Source organism: Haematobia irritans, chromosome 2, assembly GCF_050003625.1.
Source record: "Haematobia irritans isolate KBUSLIRL chromosome 2, ASM5000362v1, whole genome shotgun sequence".
Taxonomy (NCBI): Eukaryota; Metazoa; Arthropoda; class Insecta; order Diptera; family Muscidae; genus Haematobia; species Haematobia irritans.
Window position 1 is genome coordinate 132,947,637 of NC_134398.1, and position 18,625 is coordinate 132,966,261.

An 18,625-nucleotide genomic window follows, 5' to 3' on the forward strand; every position below is an offset into this window, starting at 1 on the left:
AATATTGACAGAAAATTTTTTCAAAGTTGTTTTTTATTGAAAATTTTGTCAAAATGTTATTTCTATAAAAAGTTTTGTCAAAATTTTATTTCTATTGCAAATTTTGTTAAAATTTTATTTCTATAAAAAATTTATTCAAAATTTTATTACTATAGAAATATTTTTTTCTATAGAAAGTTTAGTGAAAATTTTATTTCTATAGAAAATTGAGTCAAAATTTTGTTTCTATAGAATATTTTGCAAAATTTTATTTCTATAGAAAATTTTGCAAAATTTTGTTTGTTACACAAAATTTTTTTCAAAATTTTATTTCTATAAAAATTTAAGTCAAAATTTTATTTCTATAAAAATTTAAGTCAAAATTTTATTTCTATAGAAAATTTTGCCAAAATTTTATAGTAATAGATTTTTTTATTAGAAAATTTGGTCAAAATTTTATTTCTATAGAAACTTTTGTCAAAATTTTATATTAATAGATTTTTTTTTTATTAGAAAATTTGGTCAAAATTTTAATTCCATAGAAAATTTTGTCAAAATTTTATTTCTATAGAAAATTTAGTCACAATTTTGTTTCTGTACAATATTTTGCACAATTTTATTTAACACACAAAATTTTTTCTAAAATTGTATTTTTATTGATATTTTTTTCAAAATTTTATTTCTATAAAAAAAATTGTCAAATTTTATTTCTATAGCAAATTTTCTCAAAATTTTTTTTCTTACTGATGCTCACTGCTATAAAAAATGTATTCAAAATTTTATTTTTATATTATTTTTCAAAATTTTATTTCTATAGAAAATGTAGTCAAAATTTTGTAACTATAGAATATTTTGCAAAATTTTATTTCTATAGAAAATTTTGCAAAATTTTGTTTGCTACACAATTTTTTTTTAAATTGTATTTCTATTGATAATTTTTTCAAACTTTTATTTCTATAAAAAATTTAGTCAAAATTTTGTTTCTGTAGAAAATTTTGCAAAATTATATTTCTATATAAAATTTTGCAAAATTTTATTTACTAGACAAAAATTTTTCCAAAATTGTATGCTCACAGATACTCACTGCTAAATCGAAAACTTGTAGAAATGACTCAAATTTTCAATGAATGAATCATAAATGAATTTTTGCGAAATTGTCTAAACAATTATAAATATTTCCCAAATATTGCCCGAGATTTTGTAGAAGTCTGATTTGAGATTTTATCAAAATGTAGACCTAAATACAAAGTTGTCCATAGTATATTATAATCGGCCCACCAGACTTTAGACTTTCCTTGCATTTTTATTTTTTGTTAAAATTGTGTTACGTCCCATAACGTTAGATTTAAATTTTAAGTACATAGATTTTTTAGAAGTATATACAAATTTGTCTAAATCGATTCAGATTCAAACTCATTATATGGGAATATAAACCTTTATATAGCTCGCAACAAATTTAAAGGATTTGAGATAGTATCAATAATTTTGGTCCACAAATACATATACTGTTGGTATCTTCTCATATTATGATGGGTATTTATATCATTATTTTATTTATTAAACATTGCCCTAAATTTGAAATATAGAGTTCAATTGGCATCTAATGTGAAATTAAGACCTTTTTTTTGCACACATAAATAAATTCGATACTTTATATCGATCCACTTACTGTACCCCGCACTACAAATTAGTGGTATTAAAATGAGATTTAGTTATATTACCCGGAGTAGACTCCGGAGTCGGAGTCGAGCTGATGAAAAATGCTGGAGTCGGAGCCGGAGTCGAGCAAAATTGGCTCGACTCCACAGTCCTGCTCCTGAGTCTATCTAGCGCTTGGTATCCGTCTGTCCATGTATTTGTTGTCCACAGTATTCGGTCGCAATTATTAACCGATTTTGATTAAATTTGGTACAGGATGTTTTTTGGGCACAAGGACGAAAGCTATTGAATTTGGAAGAAATCGGATCAAATTTAGGTATAGCTCTCATATATATGTATCGCCCGATTTCGACAAATGGTACAGGGTGTTTTTGGACACAAGGCCGAGTGCTATTGAATTTGGAAGAAATCGGATCAAATTTAGATATAGCTCCAATATATAAGTATATACTCACCGATCGTCGTCAAATTTGGCACAAAGTAATATTTTTCATCGCTATCCCAGTCTACCAAATTTCATCGAAATCGGTTCAGATTTAGATCTAGTTCTCATATATACGATCTTAAAATTTAGCACACAGTAACCTTCTGTGGTATCAACTAAACCTGCAAAATATCATCCAAATCGGTTCAGATTTAGATATAGTTCCCATATATATGTAGCGCCCGATTTTCAAAAATTTTCCCCAATAACCTTATTTTTGACCATAGTGTTATTTTGAAGTTTTTGATCAAGTTTTTGTGGTTAGTATGAAAAATTGTTTTTTCTTCGAAAGAAATGTTTCATTATTTTATTTTAGAAGTTTATTTACACATTTTTGGATTATAAATATAGCTTGAATTGTAAATGTGACGAATTTTAAATGTTATAAAGATTCCAATTTGCACTATCAAGGGAATGTTAGTACTTCTAGAAAAAAGGAGAACTTAAAATGGATTTTGATCTAACACGAAAATTAAAATTTTTAAAGGTATTGAATTTATAGAAAATTTTGACAATTTGTATTTCTATAGAAAATCTTGTAAAAATTTAACTTTTATAGAAAATGTTGTCAAATGTTTACTTCTATAGAAAATTTTGTCTAAATATTTATTTTACAGACAATTTTGTCAAAATCTTATTTCTATAGAAAATTTTGCAAAAATTTTATTTCTATAGAAAATTTTGTCAAAATTGTATTTCTGTAGAAATAATGAAATGAAATGCATTCTAACGTTCGTTTGATCTCAAATATTATAAAAAAAATTCGCTATTTTTATACCCTTCACCACTACTGTGGTACAGGGTATAATAAGTTTGTGCATTTGTATGTAACGCCAAGAAGGAAATGTCTGAGACCCATCGTTTAGTATACCGATTGTCTTAGAATTAAATTCTGAGTCGATTTAGCGATGTCCGTCTGTCTGTCTGTTTGTCTGTCTGTCTGTCTGTCTGTCTGTCTGTCTGTCTGTCTGTCTGTTGATGTATTTTTGTGTGCAAAGTACAGCTCGCAGTTTTAGTCCGATTGTCCTAAAATTCGGCTCAAAGACGATCCCTATTGATTTTGGAAAAAATCGGTTCAGATTTAGATATAGCTGCCATATATATTTTTCACCGATCTGGTCATAATTGGCGTGTATATCAACCGATCTTCCTCAAATTCCGTACATCCCAATAGTTTATGAGTCTCGAAGAACTTGCAAAATATCATCCAAATCGGTTCAGATTTAGATATAGCTCCCATATATAGCTTTCGCCCGATTTACACTCCTTTGTCCACAGAGGCCAAATTTTTGCTCCGATTTAGTTGAAATTTTGCACAGGGAGTAGAATTAGCATTATAGCTATGCGTGTCAAATTTGGTGGAAATCGGTTCAGATTTAGATATAGCTCCATTATATAGCTTTCGCCCGATTTACACTCATATGACCACAGAGGCTAATTTTTTGCTCCGATTTAGTTGAAATTTTGCACAGGGAGTAGAATTAGCATTGTTGCTATGCGTGCCAAATTTGGTTGAAATCGGTTCAGATTTAGATATAGCTCCCATATATATGTTTTTCTGATTTCGACAAAAATGGTCAAAATAGCAACATTTTCCTTGTAAAATCGCCACTGCTTAGTCGAATAGTTGAAAAAATGACTCTAATTTTCTTAAACTTCTAATACATATATATCGAGCGATAAATCATAAATAAAATTTTGCGAAGTTTCCTTAAGATTGCTTCAGATTTAAATGTTTCCCATATTTTTTTTACTAACATTGTGTTCCACCCTAGTCCATTAGCCGACTTAAATTTTGAGTCTATAGATTTTGTAAAAGTCTATCAAATTCTGTCCAAATCGGGTGATATTTAAATGTATGTATTTGGGACAAACCTTTATATATAGCACCCAACACATTTGACGGATGTGATATGGTATCGAAAATTTAGATCTACAAAGTGGTGCAGGGTATAATATAGTCGGCCCCGCCCGACTTTAGACTTTCCTTACTTGTTCTTGAATGGATTTAGCCTTTTTTCTATCTATCTCTAGCTATTTGAAACAAAAAAAATATTTACCCATTATGAAAAAGTGAGTTATAAAAAATTGAATTAAAAAAACTTCCTATGTTGGTAAAACAAGGAATATCTTTAGGAGGACATTTTTGGAAGCGCTTTTAATGTTATGTCTTTAGAATAACTTCCAAATTTGTTTGCTGGGTTGTTAAAGAAAATTTTGTATTTTGAAGGAAAGAATATTGGAGTTCAGTAATGCCTTTAGTGCCATTCGAATTTCAAGAACATTCTGAACTATTTTGCTTTTTTAGAATTTAGTAAATCTTTATATTTCATTTGTGTATCATTTTCCCCATATTATCTCATTTACCTCATATTGGCATTGGCGGAGCGAGGAATATTCTCTGGGGTGAGGGCTAAGCCCCTTCGTTGGGTTAATACGAAACCCACATTTTAATGTGAAAATTCCCACAATTGATTTTGCAAGACCTTGATGTAGCTTTACAAAATTATTTAGATATTTCAACTCGATGGATGTAATCAACTTTTTTATTCATTATATTATTTACCTACATTGATGAACAATAATTTCCGGTAGAGGTTGCCAACTGTAAAAACACTCAGTCTATATAGTTCATATAAATATCACGACATTAAAATATTCAAAATTCATAACGAAAAAATTTCTCCATTATTGTCATGCAAATAAGACAGCTATATATCGCTAATTTCCATTGCAAAACCAAACGTCAACCATCAAGGAGGATAGAATACGTGGACTAGGAGAAATTTGCACTAGTAACAAAAATTCATTGTAAAAGCAATTCAGCCATCTATCTCGCCAGTCAACTGATGACCATGCCAATAAGCCTGCTCGTTAGCCACCAAACGTTGTAACACATATTTATGGCATTAATATGCAAAACAATATTCAATATTACATTGTACAATGAGGCTATTAAAAAATTAAAAACAAAAATTGCAATAAGCTGGAAAAAATATTGCCATAATTACGAGAAAATACAGTGGACCGATTGGGGGTGAGAATTTTGGGTAAATATGTTTTGATTAGAGAAAATTTCTAAAAGTTAGCTCAGATGGTTACAACACATAAGGTAATTCCTTTCGGACGGAGCTGACAACTCTGTATCCTAAACCATTGACTAGACCCAAACATAGATTTATGCAAATAGCTATATTATATTTATATATAGTGGATAAAAGAACCGCTCGACTGACAGCTGATAGGTTAGGTATAGTGGCAGCCCGATATTTGAGGCTCACTTAGACTATTCAGTCCATTGTGATACCACAGTGGTGAACTTCTCACATATCACTAAGTGCTACCCGATTCAATGTTTAGCTCAATGACAAGTGACCTACTTTTCATAGCCGAGTCCGAACGGCGTTCCATATAGCGGTGAAACCACTTAGAGAAGCTTTGAAACACCCAGAAATGTCACCAGCATTTCTGAGTGGGGATAATCCACCGCTGAAAAACTTTTTGGTGTTCGTTCGAAATTGCGGTTGAACACAACCTATGTATGCAAGGCAGCATGCCCGCCATTGCACCATGGTGGCTCCTTTTGATCTATTGCATTCAGAACTGACTTATTAGTGATTAAATTCAAGCGTGATAGGTTGTAAGCGCAAATTAGAAGTGAATATCCTAAGTGACCTTCAGCTTTAAAATGTGAATCAATCTTTTATTTCTCGTAGAATTGCTCGTTACTGTGATACTGTCAATATTGCATCGCGTCCAAAAAGTGGACGAAAAAACGGTAACAATACCAGAAATGATCCGTAAAGACAACACAACATTTGATCGAAACTATATCTAGATTTCCAATTTCAGGCGAGACGGAAAAAATTGCGATTTCTAGAAGCCATGTGGTGCTATACCAAAAATGGGACCGATATGCACAATATTTGCCGCACCTATTTGCGGTCCAAAAATTATTCTATATATCAATTTGCAAAAATAAAATGGATAAAAATTTAGGTTTCTGGAAGAATAAGAAGTCAAACCAGGAGATCTATTTCGCACAAATATCGATCTCCTGGTTTGACTGCCGAAACATGGGCTGCATACGCAGCATAATTGGCAAATCTATTTGTGTTCCTAAAATACCACTATATTTACAGTTTCGGGCAAATTTTATAGAAGCTACGGTTTTTAGAAGCCCAAGACCCCAAATAGGGGATCAGTTTATATGGAAGCTATTTGAAAAACTAGACTGATATAGGCGATCTTCGAAATTGACCTGCCTACAAAAAAAAAATTATCTGCGCTACATTTCCTGTCGATGTCGGCTTTATTGAAAGCCGTAGCATGTTTACAACAGACATACAGGCAGACAGACCGAAGAACATGGTTTTATCGTCTTAGAATAAAATTTTAACTAAGCAGTAGTACAAACGTTAACTTCACGCTGATAGTAAGTAAATATTTTTCGACAAATGCAAGAAAGTTTATTAGACATAATTAATTTTTTTTCACTTGTTAAAAACATTTTTTAGTTTGAAACAGGGCTGTGGAGTCGGAGTCTGAAGATTTTACTGGAGTCGTAGTTGGAGTCGAAAATTTTGCTCAACTCCAACTAATTTTTTTAAAACAATTCACATTTTTGTAACTAAACAAGTTTTTACGCAAATTAGTTTCAATTACGTTATTGATTCCATCAATGTACGGTATGACAACTGTAAATGAGAAGCAACTTCCAATTACGGAGACCAATTTATGTTTCCTAGAATGTTACACTAGCAGATGGGCTGAATCGATCCATTGTAATGCCCACCTCCACAATTTATTTGAAATATTTCGAACCATCGATTTTATTTTTTTAATTTTACTGTAAGACCATATACCTATATACATATGTCGAATATTGGCAGAAATTTTTTTCAATAGAAGATACAGTTCGGCTATCCGATAGATTTTTTCAAACATTTATTTCTATTGATATTTTGTCCAAAATTTTATTCCTATAGAAAAATTTGTCAAACATACATACGAGTATATCGAATATTGGCAGATTTTTTTCAATAGAAGATACAGTTAGACAGGCTATCCGACAGATTTTTTAAAATAATTATTTCTATAGATAATTTCGTCAGAATTTTATTTCTATAGATAATTTCGTCAAAATTTTATTTCTATAGAAGATTTTGCAAAATATTATTTACTATAAAATTTTCGAAATTTTATTCCTATTCATAATTTTTAAAAAAAAATATTTCTATAGAAATTTTTGTCATAATTTTATTTCATTGTTGTTGTTTTTTATTGCAGCTTAAAACCATACATTGACTAAACTACAAGTGTAGCTTAACCAACAGAGGAAAAGAATGTTTGTTTTGAATTTATTTCGCCATAAGCCGGCTATCAATGTAAAGCCTTTTTTAGGAGGGTTCAAGTGTGGTTCATCTTGGGTTTAGTGAATTGCCTGAATTTGTTCTGATAATTGGTTGATAGTTTAGCTGCAAGTAGAGGATGCTGATGAGGAATGTGGTAATTCCGAAACGTGCGTCCATCCAACCATTTTGCAGTCTATAGGGCTTTGCCCAAATAAATGTGACAAACATTCTTTTCCTCTGTTGGTTAAGCTACACTTGTAGTTTACTCAATGTATGGTTTTAAGCTGCAATAAAAAACAACAACAATGCTTAAAGAACAAAACCAACAATAATTTTATTTCTATAGAAAATTTTTTTAAAAAAGCGCACAAAAGTGTTTTAAAATTTTGACAAAATTTTCTATAGAAATAAATTTTTGAAAAAATTATGAATAGGAATAAAATTTTGAAAATTTTATAGTAAATAATATTTTTGCACAATTTTCTATAGAAATAAAATTTTGAGAAAATTTTCCATAGAAATCAAATTTTGACCAAAATATTTATGGAAATACAAAATATCTATAGAAATAAAATATTGATAAAATTTTCTATAGAAATAAAATTTTGACAAAATTATCTATAGAAATAAAATTTAGACGAAATTATCTACAGAAATAAATTTTTGAAAATATCTGTCGGATAGCCTGCCGAACTGTATCTTCTATTAAAAAAAAAATTCTGCCAATATTCGATATACGAGGGCGGTTCGGAAACTTCTTAGCCTATCAATGAAAGAGAATAGTTAATTTTTCAAAAATATTTTTAATTTTCAATATAATCCCCTGAAACTTCAATACACATAGTACAACACACAAAAAATTTTTTTTCTGATTCAATCATGAAATTAATTGATCCAATTAATTTTTTAATTGAAATGTCTTCAATCACGAAAATGATAGTATCAATCACAGTTTTAATTGGGCATAGAAAAAAATCTTGATTAAAAAATTAATTGATTTCATTACCAAATTTCAATTAATTTTTTAATTGATTCAATTAAAAATTTAATTGATGTTGATTGCAAAACTCAATTAATTTATTAATTAAAAAAAGGTAACTATTTTCAATTACCTTTTGAATTGGCTTAGAATTTTTATTTGGATTAACAATTGATTGTTTGAAAAAAAAATTTAATTAAAAATTTAAAAAAATGTTAATCACTTTTTTAACTGACTTAGTCTTCCGAATATGATTAAAAGTTTATTGTATCAATTAACTTTTTAATTAAAAATTTTAAAATTTTCAATCACTGACTTAAATAACTAAATGTTTCTATCTTGATTAAAACGTTAATTGTACCAATTAATTTATTAATTGAAAAAAATTTCGACTTCAATTAACTTTTTAATTGGAAATATTTTGGTGATATTTTTTTCTGTGAATGCTTTTCTAGCAATTCTATCCCTTGATTAAAATAGTTTTTCTCAAGGTCTTCAAAATAGTGGTTTACAACTGTAATTGCATCTTCATTTGAGGTAAAACGCTTGCCAGCAAGGAATTTTTTTTAGATTTGGGAACAAGTAAAAGTTACTGGGAGGTAAATCAGGAGAATAAGGTGGGTGGTCAAGCAACTCGTACTTTAATTCGTTGATTTTAGCCATTGTTAAAACTCCCTTGTTCTATAGCAAATTTTTTCAAAATTTTATTTCTTACTGATGCTCACTGATACTCACTGCTAAGATGAAAACTTGTAAAAATGACTCAAATTTTCCTATCATAAATCATAAATGCATTACTGCGAAATTGCCTACAAAAATGCGCCACACTGTGTCCAAAATTTTGTAGAAGTCGGACAAAATATTGTCAAAATCGGACCAGTTTTAAATATTGGTTAATGGGAACATAAACCTTCATATAAAGCACTCAACAAATTTGAAGGACTTGAGATTTTATCGAAATGTAGATCTTAATTCAAAGTTGTGCAGGGTATATTATTGTCAGCCCCGCCCGACTTCAAAATTTCCTTATTTGTTTTTTACTAAAATTGTGGTTCGTCCCATAACGTTAGATTTACATTTTAAGTACATAGATTTTGTAAAAGTGTAGATAATTTTGTCTAAATTGGTTCAAATTCAAATTCATGCATATGGGAATATAAACTTTTATATAGCTCGTAACAAACTTAAAGATTTGAGATGGTATCAATAATTTTTATACATAGGACCGACATTGCATTAAATTTGAAATATAGAGTCCAATTGGCATCAAATGTGAATTCTTCACATAAATAAATACGATAATTTATATCGATCCATTTACGGTACGCATCGAAATATTGCTTTCAGACCCCATAGAGTATATATATTCTGGGTCGTGCACTGAAAAACAGTAAAATAGCAAGAACAAATTTGGTTAAAGTTTTTGATGTATTTAAAATTTTTATTTTCAAATAAAAGTTTTTCTGTTTTTTCGAACTTGAGATCTAGCTCGAAAAAAAAAAACAGAAAAACTTTTAATTTTTGTTAATTTTAGAAAATTTAGATTATTTTTAGAAAATTTTAACTAAATAGTATTATAAATGCTGACATCACGCCGATATCACAAAAATAAGTAAATATTTGTCAACAAAGAAAATTTATTAGACATAATTAATTTTTTCACTTGTTAAGGTGAGTATTAAGTTCGAGTTTAGCCGCTAATTTTCACTAAAGTGAAAACTATATCAGTAAAAAAGTCATAAAATTATACATATTTCTTGCAGATTTCAGTATAACTTGATGGGGAATATCCCAAAGCAAATTTTCACAAAGTTTGTATTCATTAAAATGGATTATTAATGAAAAGTAATTGTGAAAAAATGATTTTAGTGGCTAAACTGGAACTTAATACCCACCTTTAGAGAAAATTTTGTAGTTTGAAGGAAAAAATTGGAGTTCAAAATAGCAAGACTGTCTTTAGTGAAATACAAAGTTCAAGATGGCCGCATTTGTAGCAAATTTACAAATTTAAAGAAATAATGAACTATTTTGTGAGAAGTACGAATTTAGTAAATAGTTTTGCTTCATGTGTGTATAATTTTTCCCTGTTTTTAGTTAATTTAACTAACTATCTAAATAATTTAACTTTCTCCAAACATAATAATTCCATGGACTGAAATAAAGTTAAATTGGCTTAAGAGAAACTGTTTTTTTCCCGACTGTGGTAATCACTCTAACTTCCGAGCGAAAAAAGCTGCCAACTTGAAACATGACATAAGTAGTGTTTATTGATATATGTCGGATGTCATTGGTAATAATTCAATATACCCTCTATGATTCTGGTTCTTCATTCTCCACTCCCACTGTACTCTATAAAAGCAAGATTGCCACCAACAGAAACGGTCACTCAATGATTGCAAACGTTTATAAAAAAAGTCCGTTTGTCTGCGATCAACTGACCATTTCTCTATCGGGCCTCTCTCGTTTATTAATCTAAGGTATGATCGTTTGACTATGTCTGCCGTATTAGGTGACAAAGTGGCCCAACTGTATATAGGCACATCTTCACCGATGAAATTAACTGCAATTGCTGCCACTCGATAGCTTCACAAATGTACAACAATGTTTGCATAACAAATAAAAAAACATAAATTAAATAATCAGTATTAAACAATGGAAATATGGAAAAATAATGACAACAGAAAATATGTATAATATTTATCGTTACATGTTTGCAATGTGATATGCAATAAAGTGAAGTGGGTCCACATGTGCGAATGAATTTCAACAAAAAAACTATTTTTTTTTGAATTTTAATTTTTAAAAATAAAAAAAATTGAATAAATTAATTATTATTTGTTTGTTTGAATTTTCAGATATAAAATACATTGTAACCAAACACATATGTTGACATAATATTGAAACTCTTGCTATTTACAAGCTCTTAGCTATAAAACCCTACTAATAAACTTATACAATTCGGACCCTACATTACTTTGTTTATAAAGTAATTTATTATTCTTAAAAAATCACAATTACACATATATTTTTAAAGAGCCATGTTTGATGGTTAATTTGCAATGTAGTATTTGGGGACAAGTTAATGTGAAGTAGGGTATTTAAATTGGAGTGCTAGTAAATGGAAAAATTATTTCACTCATTTTTATACCCACCACCATAGAATGGTGACGAGGGTATAATAAGTTTATCATTCCGTTTGTAACACATCGAAATATCGATTTCTTACTATATAAAGTATATATATTCTTGATCAGGGAGAAATTCTACGATGATATAACCATGTCCGTCTGTCTGTTGTTGGGGTCTGGGGTTTATAAAAACCGTAGTTTCTCTCCAATTTTCCTGAAATTGGAAATCTAGAGGTATTTTAGGACCATAAGGGTGTGTGCCAAAAATGGTGAGTATCGGTGTGGCGAAAATGGTGAGCATCGGTCCATGTTTTCGTATAGTCCCCATATAAACCGACCTCCCGATTGGGGGTCTTTGGATTATAGAAACCGTAGTTCTTATCCAATTTGCCTAAAATTGGAAATCTAGAGGTATTTTAGAACCATAAAGGGGTGTGTCGAAAATGATGAGTATCGGTCCATATTTTGGTATAGCCCCCATATATACTGATTTCCCGATTTTACTTCTTGGGCTTCTAGAATCCGAAGTTTTTATCCAATTTGCCTGAAATTGGAAATCTCGAGGTATTTTCGGGCCGTAAAGAGGTGTGCCGAAAACGGTGAGTATCGGTCCATATTTTAGTATAGCACCCATAAGAACGATCTCCCGATTTAACTCCTTGGGTTTCTAGAAAGCGTAGTTTTTATCTGATTTGCCTGAAATTGTAAATATTCTGGTATTTTAGGCTCACAAAAACGTGTATCGGATTAAGTTTTTGTCGGTCCATTTGGTATGGTATCCATATAGGCCGATTTCACTTCGTGAAGGTATAGAAGGCGCACCGATCCTGAAAATTGCTCGAAACTCAATGTAAAATTTCCAGATTTTACTTCTCGGGTGAAAATCTACAGATTTAAGATTTCAAATCAAGACGTTATTTTATAAATTTGTTGCACACTTACAAGAGATGTTAATGATTCCACTAAATCTCAAAAATAAAATGTTTCTTATAAATCCAGAATCTGATATAGTCTTCATAGGTAAAATTTTTAAATTTATCTTCGGGAAGTGTACTCGTTGAACTGCTCTGCTTGATCTGTCCTCAAACCCCCCTTGAAATTTCAAAAAAAAAAAAAAAAACAACAACAATGAAATCCTAATATTTGATTCATGGTGGTGGGTATTTAAGATTCGGCCCGGCCGAACTTACTGCTGTATATACTTGTTATACATTCCCTCTCACAAGATATATTTACATAGTGGCTGATATGTATTGCAACCTTAACTTAAGGTTTCTAAACTTATCGATTGCCAGCTGACAGATTTATTGCAGTGACAGTTCATCTTGTTGTTTACAGGCTTAAAAAGGTATTTTGAAATATTGCATTCAGAAATAAATTTATTCGTGTTATTGCTTTATACATATTTGACTATAAAACCATATCTGGCTACACGAGGGAACAAAATTGAACTTTTTGTTTGTGTTGAATTGAAATTTATAGCAAATTCTTACTAATTCGAGGTCGCTGATTTCAAATCTAATCTTCATTTTTCTCTAACAGCTCGACTTTTCGAGATATACAGCTATGTACAAAATTAAGGCACTTCCGCTACGAGTATTGGAATAACTTTAAAACGGTTCACCATATTAAATGTACAAAAAATATCGAAATCTACTTGGAAAATTTAAAAACAATGTAAGCACGGCTTAAAGAGAATATTGTTTGGAAGTTTCGGATTTTTTTATACCCTCCACCAAAGGATGGGGGGTATATTAACTTCGTCATTCCGTCTGTAACACATCGAAATATTGCTCTAAGACCCCATAAAGTATATTCTGGGTCGTGATGAAATTCTGAGTCGATCTAAGCATGTCCGTCCGTCCGTTCGTCTGTTGAAATCACGCTAACTTCCGAACTAAACAAGCTATAGATTTGAAACTTGGCACAAGTAGTTGTTATTGATGTAGGTTGGATGGTATTGCAAATGGGCCATATCGGTCCACTTTTACGTATAGCAACCATATAAACCGATCACCAGATTTGGCTTGCGATTGCTCTAAGAGAAGCAAATTTCATCCGATCCGGCTGAAATTTGGTACATAGTGTTAGTATGTGGTCTCTAACAACCGTGCAAAAATTGACCCACATCGGTTCATAATTATACATAGCTCCCATATAAACCGATCTCCAGATTTGGCTTGCGGAGCCTCTAAGAGAAGCAAATTTCATCCGATCCGGCTGAAATTTGGTACATGGTGTTAGTATATTATCTCTAACTACCATGCAGGAATTGGTCCATATCGGTCCATAATTATATATAGCCCCCATATAAACCGATTCCCAGATTTGAACTCCGGAACCCCTTAGAAGAGCAAAAGTCATCCGATTCGGTTGAAATTTGGTACGTGGTGTAAGTATATGGCCGCTAACACCTATGCCAAAATTGGTCCATATCGGTCTATAGTTATATATAGACGATCCCCAATCACACACACAGAGCTAAAAGACCACATAAAATACCCTATAAATCAGAACAAAGTTTAAAAGATTTCTCTATACTTTTTCTCCAAGAAGAGCTCCGTCTAAATTTTAGAGAGAATTCCTTTTCAATAAAATTTAGTAGATAACCCGTAAAAATAAGAAGAAACCTTATTAATATTAAGAAGGTGACTGGTAGATATTAGAAGGAAACCTTTTAAATAAAATTAAGAAGATTCCTTGTAGAAATATGAAGGAATTCTTCTTCATAAAATTAAGACGGTTACTAGTAGAAATTAGAAGCAATTCTTATTAATAAAATGAAGACGGATACTAGTAGAAATTAGAAGGCATTCTACTTATTATTTTCGTTTTAAATCATTGTTTTTATTAATTCATTCAATTGTTACAATATGTACTTATGATATTTATACATTAATTATAACTACATAATACAATAAAAAATAAAGGTCATGTTTTCCATATTTTTTTGGCTCTTATAACTTTTAATCCATTATTTAAGAGGTAAAAATGTATGGGCGGTCCATCTAAGGAATCAAAGTTGATAACTGTGTAATTTTGTGTCTCAGAACCAACTAAATATGATTGAAATCTCTCCGAAAAATGTATACATACATGATTTTTAACTACAATACTGACATTATTTTCTTTGATTAAAAAATCACATATTTCATAAATAAAAAAATTCTCGTTAGTTACTGAAACAATGTGTCCAATTTTAAATGATTTTCCCCTGAAAATAACGCTGTTTGTTCTGGTATATGAATTCAAATCGGATAAATTTAATGATGTAACATAAGAATTATCTTTTTCAATAGGAAGTATGTTTTCAAAAGCAAAATCGGGTTGAAAAAAGGTATTGTTTAAAATTGAGTTAGCAAATCTTATTGATGATTTTATTCCTAGGGATAGAGGAACATTTACTCTGGACGTTGTACTTCGTGCATATTTTTTATGTATTTGGTGTTCTGCCTCAAATCTAAACGACTATAGGTATCTCAGTGGTCCTAATTTCTTAATAATAGTGGGGTAATGTACAAGGTTATGATGTTTAGGTTTCAAAGTATCATTAAACAAACTTTGATATAGTTTGTTGTGCTCTTCAATCAATAGTTGAAGCTTATTTAATGCGTCATTATCAAAATTTGGTAATAATAGACAATCAATTATTTTAATGAAAAGGATTAAAAACTTATAAACAGAATCATTTGGTTCGACAAGATCGCCAATCATAAGTAGTACAAAATGGGAAAAAGTTTTCATTTGCTTAGCGCTCATTTTAAAATTAGAGCTTTTTATATGATTTTTTGTTACAGCGGGACAAACATTACCAATTTCTGTTTCGCCATATTGAAACATTTGCTTGCGATAATTAAAAGTTTCCAAAGTGAAAAATTTTTTTTCGTATATAAAGTAGTGTAAAATTTTTGAAAAATTATATTTACATATACCACTGAATAAATCATGCATGATATCGCATGATATTTTTTTCACCAAGTTTCGAAAGTAAAAGCTCTCGACTGGCTTGGTCTTTAACTTCTGTTGCTAAGACAGGGAGTATTTTTTTCTTGAAGCTGTCCAACTTCAAAAATAGCCGGTTGCCCATACCTGGATGCATTCTATCAAAATCAATGTCAACCTATTAGAAATAAATATATATTAATATTCAAATAAAAAATTATTTATTTATATCTTACCAATTCATAGCCCTGAAAATCATTGTAGCGTGGCCAATCTGCCAGTAAATTCGAAAGAGAGCCCTTATATTTGCTTCTTAAACACCATGTATCCAACCAAAATTGTTTAACTTTTTCCCAAGGAGTGCAGTTATTAGCCAGCCAACATTTTTTTTCGAATGCATCACCTAAATAAATGATATCGTACAAGTTAAATATTGTCAAAAGGACAAAGTAATACGACTGATAAGCACATACCATCAACATCATCTACATCAGATTCTTGTGTAGTAGGAAAAGTTTTGTTTTCTAATTTGATGGTGTTGGCCCAACGCGAGAACAATTTTCCGCTGGGATTCTTTTTCCCTTTTTTTCTCTCCATAAAGTAGAATTCCTAAATTAAAATAATAGATTAGAATTATTTTTTTAGTTATTGTTATCAAATTCAAGAACTTACTGGGGTTTCTTTAGGAAATACTTTGGAAATTTCATTCGCCCACCGCCTCATTTCGGAATATTGCATTTTACGACCAGAAGCAATATAATTATCCACAATACAATGAGTTAAAGATGTTTGATTTCTGCTATCCAAGCAGCCATTCTTTTCTTGGTAAGTCAACACAAGTTGTCCTTTCACTGTTTTTTTCAACAACTCAACAAGATTGTAAGAGGTCGAATTTTCAGAAGAAGCAGATTGGCATGGAGTGCATTCTCTTGATTTAGAAATTGACACATCTTGTGACAGTTTTTCAAGCCAATTGAGAATACTGGAGTTCACCGATAAAGTGTCTTGGTCACAAATGAATGGAATGTTTTTTTGTTTCCGCCACTCCCTCAAACCTGCCTTAAACTTTATACGCTCTCCGAAATATTTCTCATCCACTTTATCAAAAAACAAGTCAACATCTTCAATTTCGGTTTTCTCGAGCACGAAATAGGAATTAATTCCACGCTCAATCAAAGTTGATATTATTTCATTCAACAAGCCCCAAGATTTAAAAAGTTCCACTACTTCATCCATCCTTGATTGAGAAGAAATAAATAAATAAAAAAATAAATAAAACTTTGAAGAAATTTTCTATAGAAATAAAATTTTAACAAAATTTTCTATAGAAATAAAATTTTGACAAAATTTTCTGTAGAAATAAAATTTTGATAAAAATATCTACAGAAATAAAATGTTGACAAAATTTTCTATAGAAATAAAATTTTAACAAAAATATCTACAGAAATAAAATGTTGACAAAATTTTGTATAGAAATAAAATTTTGACAAAAATATCTACAGAAATAAAATGTTGACAAAATTTTCTATAGAAATAAAATTTTAACAAAATTTTCTATAGAAATAAAATTTTGACAAAATTTTCTATAGAAATAAAATTGTTACTAAATTTTCTATAAAAAGAAAATTTTCTATGGTAATGACATTTTGACAAAATTTTCTACAGAAATAAAATTTTGACAAAGTTTTCTACAAAATCAAAATTTTGTTAAAAATATCTACAGAAATAAAATTTTTATCAAATTTTCTATAGAAATAAAATCGATACACTGAAAAATAGTGCACCCACCAGGAAGAATACTTTCTGATAATTTTAAAAAGTTTTGAAAATCTTTAGAAAATGTTAACTAAACAGTGTTACAAACGCTGGTATCACGCCGATATCATAAAAATAAGTAAATATTTGTCAACAAATTCAATTCAATTATCGGATGAAATTTGTTTCTCTTGGGGCCTCCGGAGGTCAAATCTGAGAATCGGTTTATATATGGATCTGAGGATCGGTTTATACGCTCACGCACACTCACAATAGAAAAATTTTACTCACGCACGAAAAAAAATCAAGGCGCTCACGCACCCTCACGAAGGAATTAATTTTCCAAAACTCACTCACGAAAATTTTCTTGGCCCTCACACAAACAACAGAGAATTGTTACAAATGCACGCAAAATTTTGTGAGGAATTTACGCAAATTCACGTCTGCCAAATTATATAAATTCATTCGTTTAGTACACAACAATTGTTAATAGTGAAGAAATTTTAACATTTATTTAACATAAGAATTTTCAAGAATTACTTAGCCTCTGTGTCTTTGACTTAAAAAATGCGCACAAAAAAACTGTATACTGACACAAAAGCAACAACGTGCATACATATGTATGTATAAGGCGCAGGTCGTGACGAAAAAACATTTGTGCTTACCTAGAAACTTTGTCACAAGCCAGCGCTGGCATATATGTATATGCACATTTGTTTAAATATGTATTAACTTTCTTTAAACTGTACACTTATGTAATTATGTTTTACAATTTCACTTTTTAACGCCTAAAATTCTTTTTTATGTATATTAATTTGATAAAATTCACTTACATTTTACAACACGAGGAACTAACACAAATCGAAGCACTTCATTTCACAGCTCAAAGTTGACTGATTGAATGTTCTCTTCTTACTAGTTTAGAATTAAAATTGGCTGATGCAAAAATAAACTACCGTTATTTTGATGTATGTATACGCATTTTAGTAGAAGAAGAGCGAATAAGAAGTTTTCTCCTTATTGTTAGTCGATCTCCTTTTCAATAAAATTAAGATGACACTTACAAAAATAAGAAGTTTAGCATCTTAATAATAAGAAGGTGATAATCTGTTACAAAAAAGAAGTTTTTCATCTGATTATGCTCATATTAAGACGAAAGAAACATATTTTTGAAAGAACAAGAGCAAATGAGAAGTTATCTTCTTATATTTAGCCGATTTTCTTTTCAATGAATTTTAGATGAAATTCAAGATAAAAATGAGAAGATTTTCTAGTAAACATTTCGTCAATCTTGTCCCCTGTCGCTCTCCTTTGTCACCAAGTTTTTTTAAAAGTCAATCTCCTT

At 30.2% G+C, this 18,625-nt stretch overlaps 1 protein-coding gene across 1 annotated transcript; it reads right to left on the reverse strand.

Moving 5' to 3' along the window:
* Positions 1 to 15,452: 15,452 nt before the first annotated feature.
* On the reverse strand, positions 15,453 to 18,248 carry LOC142224035 (uncharacterized). The gene is made up of 5 exons (XM_075293844.1): positions 18,114 to 18,248; positions 16,198 to 16,762; positions 15,999 to 16,134; positions 15,762 to 15,928; positions 15,453 to 15,703 (listed from the first exon to the last, which is right to left on the reverse strand). Coding segments are annotated over exons 1-5 (1,047 nt in total). The 5' UTR covers positions 18,116 to 18,248; the 3' UTR covers positions 15,453 to 15,526.
* Between the last annotated feature and the right edge of the window lie 377 nt (positions 18,249 to 18,625).